The 12,199-nt window shown below is 38.7% G+C and overlaps 1 protein-coding gene across 1 annotated transcript in view; it reads right to left on the bottom strand.

Moving 5' to 3' along the window:
• The window catches only part of LOC138319782 (bromodomain adjacent to zinc finger domain protein 1A-like), a 66,724-nt gene that overhangs the window by 15,994 nt on the left and 38,531 nt on the right, over positions 1 to 12,199 (bottom strand). The window contains exons 18-19 of the mRNA XM_069262917.1: positions 4,151 to 4,404; positions 615 to 757 (exon numbers count right to left, since the gene is read on the bottom strand). Coding sequence (XP_069119018.1) covers positions 615 to 757; positions 4,151 to 4,404 — 397 coding nt within the window. The remainder of the gene's footprint in view (positions 1 to 614; positions 758 to 4,150; positions 4,405 to 12,199) is intronic.

Below are 12,199 nucleotides of genomic sequence, written 5' to 3'. Positions count from 1 at the left end.
ATGACTAGTAGCGATTTAAAGGATTTACCTCTATTTCCCCTATTGGGCCCCGCCCCTCCTGCCCCCGGGGGGTCAGAGCCAAAATTTATACAAGTTCTGTTCCCCTTCCCCCAAGGATGTTTGTGGCCAAATTTGGTTACATTCTATTCAAAACTCTATGACTAGTAGCGATTTAAAGGATTTACCTCTATTTCCCCTATTGGGCCCCGCCCCTCCTGCCCCTGGGGGGTCAGAGCCAAAATTTATACAAGTTCTGTTCCCCTTCCCCCAAGGATGTTTGTGGCCAAATTTGGTTACAATCCATGCAGAACTCTAGGACAAGTAGCGATTTATAGGATTTACCTCTATTTCCCCTATTGGGCCCCGCCCCTCCTGCCCCTGGGGGTTCAGAGCCAAAATTTATACAAGTTCTGTTCCCCCTCCCCCAAGGATGTTTGTGGCCAAATTTGGTTACAATCCATGCAGAACTCTATGACTAGTAGCGATTTAAAGGAAATGTTGACGGACGGACGGACGGACGGACGGACGGACGGACGACGGACGACGGACGCCGCGCCATGACATAAGCTCACCGGCCCTTCGGGATTATTGTATCAATAATAAAAAAAACATACCTATCCACTTCTTCATCTTCCTCCTCCTCTTCTTCCTCTTCTTCTGACTGCTCACTAAATGTGCGCCGTCGATTCTTTAGAGGGCTTCTCTTTGTCTCCTTAGGTTTACAGTCAGGGCAGTACCAATCTCCTGACGGAACATTCTGTCAAATAAAACATCTAATCATCACCAGTTCTCTGGATTGAACCCTATCTATATGGACACAGGTTTTGGTACTGGCCACCTTTGTTTAGTTTTATTTCATTCTCTAATAACATATCCAGTAACATCCCCATATGAAAACAGTCTAGTGTTGACCTGGAACGAGGATAAACTAGTGTTGGGAATCGGTTGTAATTTCATGATCGATCATCAGTTTTGTGTAACCAACGGATGATCGATTAAAATAGATTATATTTGTCTTTGGTCGCACTGAAGACCGTGTACGTTTTCCAGGAAAATCATACAAAGTTTCTTCTACACATGTTGCCATGTGGTTTAATTATGTTTGTGCTCTTCAATTTGTTTCGACACTTCATATTTGAAATGAGCGACAACACAGACAAGCAATTGATTACGACAAGTGTTCTATGACATGTCTTGCGTGTTTTACTGATTGGCTAATTACACACTTTTGTTTATCATGATGTTGGACAATCCCGACCAAATTCGATTACACATTTCTTACTCGATTAATTGGTCAAACACCCCAGACCAACAATACTCAATGAACTTGATCCATCACAACACCACTAGGATAAACATAACACGCCTGACCTTGACTTTAAAGTGAATAGTTGGGCAAAGAAAACCAGTCTAAATGCGTTCATTGGCATACCAAAAGTTCTCACATATTAATGCGACGGTCAAGGTCTGCTTATGTTTCCCTGTTCTGACCATTGAAATAAAGAAAAGGTGAAAACATTGAAAGCGAGGCTGCGTGGAAATGTAACCACAGGCATAGTCAGCTGGGAGGACGTTTTAGGATTCCTATACTTTAAATTAATTTCTACGTGCGCAGACAGATTTTGACGAGAAAGTTTATTTTTCTATTCCATAAGAAATTATTCTGGATACATTCACACCATTTTTACCGACTTTAGCCATCCTTGCCCGACTGTTCACTTTAATACTGACCTGTTCCGAGGATAAACATAACATGCCTGACCTTGACTTTAATATTGACCTGTTACAGGGATAAACATAACAGGCCTGACCTTGACATTAATATTGACCTGTTACAGGGATAAACATAACACGCCTGACCTTGACTTTAATATTGACCTGTTACAGGAATAAACATAACATGCCTGACCTTGACTTTAATATTGACCTGTTACAGGGATAACATAACACGCCTGACCTTGACTTTTATATTGACCTGTTACAGGGATAAACATAACAGGCCTGACTGTTCACTTTAATACTGACCTGTTACAAGGATAAACATAACATGCCTGACCTTAACTTTAATACTGACCTGTTACAGGGATAAACATAACACGCCTGACCTTGACTTTAATATTGACCTGTTACTAGGATAAACATAACACGCCTGACCTAGACTTTTATATTGACCTGTTACAGGGATAAACATAACATGCCTGACCTTAACTTTAATACTGACCTGTTACAGGGATAAACATAACACGCCTGACCTAGACTTTAATATTGACCTGTTATGAGGATAAACATAACACGCTGACCTAGACTTTTATATTGACCTGTTACAGGGATAAACATAACATGCCTGACCTTAACTTTAATACTGACCTGTTACAGGGATAAACATAACACGCCTGACCTAGACTTTTATATTGACCTGTTACTAGGATAAACATAACACGCCTGACCTTGACTTTAATACTGACCTGTTACAGGGATAAACATAACACGCCTGACCTTGACTTTAATATTGACCTGTTATGAGGATAAACATAACACGCCTGACCTTGACTTTAATATTGACCTGTTACAGGGATAAACATAACACGCCTGACCTAGACTTTAATATTGACCTGTTACTAGGATAAACATAACACGCCTGACCTTGACTTTAATATTGACCTGTTACAGGGATAAACATAACACGCCTGACCTAGACTTTAATATTGACCTGTTACAGGGATAAACATAACACGCCTGACCTTGACTTTAATATTGACCTGTTACTAGGATAAACATAACACGCCTGACCTTGACTTTAATATTGACCTGTTATGAGGATAAACATAACACGCCTGACCTAGACTTTAATATTGACCTGTTACTAGGATAAACATAACACGCCTGACCTAGACTTTAATATTGACCTGTTACAGGGATAAACATAACACGCCTGACCTTGACTTTAATACTGACCTGTTACAGGGATAAACATAACACGCCTGACCTTGACTTTAATATTGACCTGTTACAGGGATAAACATAACACGCCTGACCTAGACTTTTATATTGACCTGTTACTAGGATAAACATAACACGCCTGACCTTGACTTTAATATTGACCTGTTACAGGGATAAACATAACACGCCTGACATTGACTTTAATATTGACCTGTTACTAGGATAAACATAACACGCCTGACCTAGACTTTAATATTGACCTGTTACTAGGATAAACATAACACGCCTGACCTAGACTTTAATATTGACCTGTTACAGGGATAAACATAACACGCCTGACCTAGACTTTTATATTGACCTGTTACAGGGATAAACATAACATGCCTGACCTTAACTTTAATACTGACCTGTTACAGGGATAAACATAACACGCCTGACCTAGACTTTTATATTGACCTGTTACTAGGTTAACATAACACGCCTGACCTTGACTTTAATATTGACCTGTTACAGGGATAAACATAACACACGCCTGACCTTGACTTTAATATTGACCTGTTACAGGGATAAACATAACACGCCTGACATTGACTTTAATATTGACCTGTTACAGGGATAAACATAACACGCCTGACCTAGACTTTAATATTGACCTGTTACTAGGATAAACATAACACGCCTGACCTTGACTTTAATATTGACCTGTTACAGGGATAAACATAACACGCCTGACCTAGACTTTAATATTGACCTGTTACTAGGATAAACATAACACGCCTGACCTTGACTTTAATATTGACCTGTTACAGGGATAAACATAACACGCCTGACCTAGACTTTAATATTGACCTGTTACTAGGATAAACATAACACGCCTGACCTAGACTTTAATATTGACCTGTTACTAGGATAAACATAACACGCCTGACCTTGACTTTAATACTGACCTGTTACAGGGATAAACATAACACGCCTGACATTGACTTTAATATTGACCTGTTACAGGGATAAACATAACACGCCTGACCTAGACTTTAATATTGACCTGTTACTAGGATAAACATAACACGCCTGACCTTGACTTTAATATTGACCTGTTACAGGGATAAACATAACACGCCTGACCTAGACTTTAATATTGACCTGTTACTAGGATAAACATAACACGCCTGACCTAGACTTTTATATTGACCATTAACATAAAACTTACCTTGAGTCTTGGCTTCAGGCAATACATATGGTGGCCTCTGTCACACATATCACACAGTAACATCTGTTCAGCGTCACCTTTCCTCCGACAAATTCGACAGCGGGCATGGAGGGCAGACTTGGACCAGGCTATGCTCTTCTCTAATGTGGCCATGTGGAGGAATATCTGTGAGAGACTGGTGCAGTACAACAGTGAGTCCTCCCATCTCTCCAACAGTGACCGCACTTGTGTCTTCTGTATCTCCTCCTCCTCTCCTGTAAGTAGGTTAATATCCATGAAAACAGTTGGTCATGTCCAATAATTCCCCCCCTTTATCCCCTCTCCACTTTATAATAGCAAATATGTTAATAATAAATATACATCATAATGAAGTCTTTATTTACACATATTGTAAACAAACTGTCTGTCCCAGCAACTAAATTTCGTGAAGATTCATATCTACAGAAGTGATGTTGATAATACACAAAGATAACTTTATACTTTATAACTTGGTACATGTACACTGAATGGGCATACAAAAATATGTCTAGAAATTGGCAAACAGTTTATATCAATTGAGTTTCAGAACTCAAGCACCAAAAGCAATTTTGTTGTTTTTGTTCAACTTCACAAAGATACTTAAACCTGTTATTCTAAACTCTTATTTTCAATATATTACATTAAGTAATGCCAAACTTGACAAGAAACACTCTCTAGGATATTGTATTTGTCACATAATATGCCTGATATAAACCTATGTACAAATTTTACAAACATATCACTAGGCTGTTCATGTATTCACATTGGGCCAAACAAAATTAATTGTTAGTTTCTCAGGCCACTATTTTAACAAGAGGCCCATGGGCCTAAACGGTCATCTGACTCATGGCACAAAACAACAAAGTCACAGTATAAAGTATTGGTTAACGATAAATACAAACAATACAAGGAACTCCTAAGTTAAATATTTAAGTTTCTGAAATAGGTAAATGTCATTTGTTGAACAAACTTTGTAGCCCTTCATCCATATATGGTTGTAACCCATTCAAGGATTAATATGAGGAGTTGTCAGATTTTAAAGCCAAATTTCAGCAAAGCTCCCATTTTGGACCTCCGCCGTACTATCCCCATGGGTCTTAGCTCGGTCCTTTATAAAATATGATTGTCCTCACCTTAAGTTCCCCCTTCTGAATCAATTAAAACCCCTATAGACCAATTTTCATTGAGATCGGAGACTGAAACCTGAAAACAGGAAGTGGGCCAGTGGCCATCTTGGAATACCAAAATCTTTACGAAAATGTTTTCATGTTGTTTGGCATCAATTAAAACCCCTATAGACCAATTTTCATTGAGATCGGAGACTGAAATCTTAAAACAGGAAGTAGGCCAGTGGCCATCTTGGAATACCAAAAATCTTAAAGAAAATGTTGTATGTTGTTCGGCATCAATTAAAACCCCTATAGACAAATTTTTCATTGAGATCGGAGACCGAAACCTGAAAACAGGAATTGGGACAGCTAAAATTAAGAAAATTTGCCATTTTGGGGCCCTACCCCTCAGCCCCTAGGGGTCAGACCAGACTCATTTATATAAAATATGATTGTCCTTCCCCAATGATGTTTCACACCAAATATGGGTGAAATTCATCCAAGGATGAAGGAGGAGTAGGATTTTAAAGCTAAAATTAAGACAAGAGGCCCAGAGGGCCTGTATCGCTCACCTGGTTTGTAATGCCAAGTAATGTTCTGAATACAGGTTCATTGTTTCTTTTCTGAAGGAATTTTAATATTAACCTCTAAATCCCCTATTGGGCCCCACCCCTCCTGCGCCCAGGGGGTCAGAGCCAAAATTTATACAAGTTCTGTTCCACTTCCACCAAGGGTGTTTATGGCCAAATTTGGTCACAATCCAAGCAAAACTCTAGGACAAGTAGCGATTTATAGGATTTACCTCTATTTCCCCTATTGGGCCCCACCCGTCCTGCCCCCGGGGGACAGAGCCAAAATTTATACAAGTTCTGTTCCCCTTCCAAAAAGGATGTTTGTGGCCAAATTTGGTTACAATCCATGCAGAACTCTATGACTAGTAGTGATTTATACAATTTGTATCTATTTCCCCTATTGGGCCCTGCCCCTCCTGCCCCCGGGGGATCAGAGCCAAAATTTATACAAGTTCTGTTCCCCTTCCCCCAAGGATGGTTGTGGCCAAATTTGGTTACAATCCATGCAGAACTCTAGGACAAGTAGCGATTTATACAATTTGCCTCTATTTCCCCTATTGGGCCCCGCCCCTTCTGCCCCCGGAGGGTCAGAGCCAAAATTTATACAAGTTCTGTTCCCCTTCCCCCAAGGATGTTTGTGGCCAAATTTGGTTACATACCATTCAGAACTCTATGACTAGTAGCGATTTAAAGGAAATGTTGACGGACAGACGGACGCCGACGGACGCCGCGCTATGACATAAGCTGGCCAGGTGAGCTAAAAATTTGCCCTTTTGGGGCCCCATCCCTCAGCCCCTAGGGGTCAACAAGGCTCATTGATATAAAATATGATTGTCCTTCCCAAATGACGTTTCACACCAAATATGGATGAAATCCATCCAAGGATGAAGGAGGAGTAGGATTTTAAAGCTAAAATTAAGAAAATTTGCCCTTTTGGGGCCCCATCCCTCAGCCCCTAGGGGTTGGACCAGGCTCATTTATATAAAATATGATTGTCCATCGACAATGATGTTTCACAACAAATATGGATGAAATCAATCAAAGGATGAAGGAGGAGTAGGATTTTAAAGCTAAAATTAAGAAAATTTGCCCTTTTGGGGCCCCATCCCTCAGCCCCTAGGGGTTGGACCAGGCTCATTTATACAAAATATGATTGTCCATCCCCAATGATGTTTCACACCAAATATGGATGAAATCCATCCAAGGATGAAGGAGGAGTAGGATTTTAAAGCTAAAATTCAGAAAATTTGCCCTTTTTGGGGCCCCACCCCTCAGCCCCTAGGGGTCGGACCAGGCTCATTTATATAAAATATGATTGTCCTTCCCCAATGATGTTTCACACCAAATATGGATGAAATCCATCCAAGGATGAAGGAGGAGTAGGATTTTAAAGCTTAAATTAAGAAAATTTGCCCTTTTTGGGCCCCGCCCCTCAGCCCCTAGGGGTCGGACCTATTTCATTTATATAAAATATGATTGTCCTTCCCCAAGGATGTTTCACACCAAATATGGATGTAATTCACTCAAGGGTTTAGGAGGAGTAGGCTTTTGTATAAATAGTTTTACGCACGACGCACGGCGGACGGCGCACGACGACGGACGAAACACGATGACAATAGGTCATCCTGACCTTCGGTCAGTTGACCTAAAAAGTCAGTGCGGGCGGCGGGAATATTTTTTATTTGTTATTTCTCTGAAAACAAATGTGGCAGATAACATTTTATTTTTTTCTCACTTGAAGGACATGAAAATCAATGAAAACACGTGTAGAAAATATAAATTCTTACTCAGTCTTTAAGAACAGCTTTTAAATATCTCAATCGTCACTATATCCAAAGAAAACCAGTAGAAAATACATAATCCTGGGAGGAAACATTCCGTTTTGAGCAAATGCTGACATCGGCAACCATTTTTTTACCGGAAATGAAAGGTGCATAGTAAAATTGGACCCAATTTCCGGGTGCGTTTTCGAATGGAAATTTGGGGTGCGTTCAATGCGGCGGTCTCGATTTGAATTTTTAAGTTATGGCGCATAAAAAACGTTGGTGCGGGGGGGGTAAATGTCGATGCGGCTGGGCCTGAGAAACTAGGAATGAATTTTTTTGGCCTTGGCATATGCTACATACGGAGTATTTATACTTGGCATTACACAAGTACAAATCTATTTGAGCCTATAGAGAAATAGTTGTATCACTTTATTAATAAAATGATTTGCCTGGATCTTGCGACAGCTAATACCAAGTTTACAAAGACAAGAGGCCCAGAGGGCCAGTATCGCTCACCTGGTTTGTAATGCCAAGTACGTTTGTGAATACTGGTTCATTGTTTCTTTTCTAAAGGAATTTGAATATTTATTTCTAATTCCCCTATTGAGCCCCACCCCTCCTGCCCCCGGGGGTCAGAGCCAAAATTTATACAAGTTCTGTTCCCCTTCCCCGAAGGATGTGTGTGGCCAAATTTGGTTACAAACCATGCAGAACTCTATGACAAGTAGCGATTTATAGGATTTACCTCTATTTCCCCTATTGGGCCCCGCCCCTCCTGCCCCCGGGGGGTCAGAGCCAAAATTTATACAAGTTCTGTTTCCCCTCCCCCAAAGATGTTTGTGGCCAAATTTGGTTACATTCCATTCAGAACTCTATGACTAGTAGCGATTTAAAGGATTTACCTCTATATATATTTCCCCTATTCGGCCCCACCCCTCCTGCCCCCGGTGTCAGAGCCAAAATTTATACAAGTTCTGTTCCCCTTCCCCCAAGGATGTTTGTGGCCAAATTTGGTTACAATCCATGTAGAACTCTATGACTAGTAGCGATTTAAATGATTTACCTGTATTTCCCCTATTGGGCCCCGCCCCTCCTGCTCCCGGGGGACCAGAGCCAAAATTTATACAAGTTCTGGGTACGGTTTCACAAAGCATACTTAATTTTACGGGTACCTGTAACCTGTACGTAAGTTATTTTGACCGTTTCACAAAGCACACGTAAGTTACGGGTAAACGTAAATGACTTACGGGTACACGTAAATAACGTCAAAACCGTACGTAACTTACACCAACAAAATACCACCCGTAAACCCAACGAAAGTATGATACAAGTCACAAAATCGTTGTTGTTTGGCATATTTAAAGTCTCAGAACAAATAGCCAAACAAATTACATCATAGTTTTAAAGTTTTCTCACTTGGATTGTCGATGCGGAAATTTCCATGCCGTCAACGGTATTTTGTATTTTTCTACTTTTAAAATGTTTTATTTGTTTTTCATTTTCATTTCATATTGATTCATCATGTCCGTATGTTGCAGGGATATTGTCTTTTTTATCACTTAGATAATTTTTTGCAAAAGAAACACGGGCTAATCCCGATATTCGCATATTTGTTTACGTCAGAGCGATGGTCGCTGATTTCAGTAGATCTAAATCTAATGATGTAATCGTTCCGTTTCGTATTGAAACCTGACATTATTTCTGGATTTTGTTGGTTACAAACACATATACTGTATTGTAAACGTTATGTTATACAGACTGTATTAGCATGTATACATGTAGAGTCGCATCACTTGTTTCAATCATTAAGGTATCCATTTAATTAACGCGTCACAAAGATACTGATACAACGTTACACGAACGTGACGTCAAATTTCGCCAATATTACGGACATCACATCAACAATTTGTGACACATAAACAAAATAGTACAACTAATATATGTACCGAATCCATAAATTCATCCTTAGGAGCAAATACATTTCAACGTTAACGTCACAAGTTTGAAACCATTTTTTTTTCTATTTGAGTAGACCAACAAGAGTTTCTTGACGGCTTAATAGTAATATAATTATGAATATCGTAAAAGCTACAACTGCACACTGAAATAATGTGTTATAAGTTATTTACTACTATCACAAGTGCTCATTGCTACGTCATCGGAATGTTCAAAACTGTACATTACATTGTACAACAAATGTTGGATGTACTTACCAAAGGCATACGATAGTATAACATTAATTATATAACTTTGCTAGACTTTTATAACACACGTAATTGTTACAAGTATGTGTTTGTATCAAATGTTCCTGTGTGCTATTGGTACTGAAAACTATGGATATACAGAAAATAGGAAATGTCCCATTAGCGTTCCATACATGTTCTTCAAATTTATACTCTTACTATTCCGATATATGTTTTTTTTCTAACTCTCAAGTCCTACAAATCACATACATAGATATAGTGTGTACTATGTGCTAATAATGACACGTGAGTCTATATAAATTGTAATGCTTTCATTTGGAGAGGGTGACATAGGTTTATTATAGACATATAAAGTCATTAGCATACTATGTGATTAATAGTAGGTTTCAAATTCAAGAAATAAGCTCAGATGAAAATAATTTAGTATAGTAGGAGGGTACCTCAGCTTTTCACTTGTTATTTTGTGCATCTTTAATATAGCTACAAGGTATAGCCTGCATATCTTTATATTTTCGTAATAATATCCACAGATAGCGCGCATTAGACATTTTTTATGTTAAAAATAGTCCACGAACAATACGCAGGAAATAACGTGCTAATGGAGCAAAGTAATGATTATGCAAACCATTTTGAAAACGGTTGTATGCTTTTCATCGTACTTGAGTTATAAAACTGAACCGTATGCAATATCGATGTTTAATCATGTGTATATATGTCTCATCAACTCAAAAACAAATATAAAATGATGTGTTTTGCTTTTGTTGTCTGTGCAATCAGTAACTCATTCCATATCCTTTCGACGGCCGGCAGGATTCGAACTTGACTCAATTTTGATAGTAGGTTATTACAAATGCCATCTATGAAAGCAGTTTGCATCTAGATTTCGGTTTGATGCCATTTTCACGATGATAACAAACAGCACACACTACAAACAAGTAAAAACAGTCACCGGAAGTCCCCTAAAGGTCACCATGCACGGGTCATGGAAGGCAGAAACCTGCGCGTGGGACTTGTTTTTTTTTTTTTTTTTTTTTTTTGAAATTGGTGCTATTTTCCCCTTCCTTTCCCCTTTCTCTCTATTTTCTCTTACTTTGATATCTCTTCTATCGTTTAAGACCATCTGCATGTCTGTATCTTGATAATTAAGCTCACAACGACAGGTTTCCGGGCACACACTAAAATCCGGATTTCAGACCTCAATTTTTGACTTATTTGGGCATGTTCAAAGGTGATTTGTGACGTCACTAATGCAATGACCGAATCGATATTGACATGCTATATAGGGACGAACATCTTCTTTTCAAAAAACTAGTATTTAGTTTTCAACGGTCTCAGTGGGGCTCCAGAAGGGTGCATGAAATGGGGCAAATGCATAATTACGCATAAATACATTACGGCCGTCCAAAGGATATAGGGCATAATACCTTGGATTTTTATCGGAATAAAATTAATTATTTCCAATACTTGTATTCTGAAGTAAAATAAAAGCTAAAACTTTTCAGTGATAGTTTAAGTGTAATATTTGTCACTGAAGAAAATTTTGAATTCGTCTGCTCCTGTTTTTATATCCCGCAACGATGTTAAGGGGGTATACTGGAATCGTGTTGCCCGTCTATCCGTGTGATTGTCTGTCTGTACTCCTCCTAAAATTCTTAACAGATTTTGATAAAATTTGGTACACAGAACCCTGACATAAAGGGAAGTTGCGTAAACTATGTAGGGTTCTGCAATGTCCCATATTAATGGAGCAACTATACAACGCCAGTTTCAAAATTATGAAAGTAATTATACATGAACAATTTCGATTGATAATCCGGCAAATTCAAATTACAATTATGAAACACTAATTCTTCGATGGTGAACAGCAGATCAACTCAACTTGATAAGAACTTGTACGTACAATATACTAACTTGTACGTACAAGATACTAACTTGTACGTACAAGATAATAACTCGTACGTACAAGATACTAACTTGTACGTACAAGATACTAACTTGTTTGTACAAGATACTAACTTGTAAATACAAGATACAAACTTGTACCTGCAAGATAAATAAAATTATATAGTGGCCCTAATAAGCCGCCGGAAATATTAAATTAATAGCGAGACATTTTTTCACATATAAATATGAAGTCTTTTCGAAAGAAAAATATACGGCAACTCTACAAATGATAAACTGGGCGTCTTGTGAACGGTACAGTAGATATAAAGTATGGTCGTTATGTTTGTTTTGGACAAAACAAAAATATTATTTAAATGCACGTATACACATGCATGAAATAATTGAAACCCACAAAAAAATATTGAAAATTATGCAAGAGTGATTTTCTGAGGCAGTGCTCAGCAACACATAGGCACCATTTCGTACGTATACCTGT

Source organism: Argopecten irradians, chromosome 3, assembly GCF_041381155.1.
Source record: "Argopecten irradians isolate NY chromosome 3, Ai_NY, whole genome shotgun sequence".
In the NCBI taxonomy this organism is placed as follows: Eukaryota; Metazoa; Mollusca; class Bivalvia; order Pectinida; family Pectinidae; genus Argopecten; species Argopecten irradians.
The sequence above is the reverse complement of the archived record's forward strand: the minus strand, read 5'-3'. Positions and strand labels throughout refer to the sequence as shown.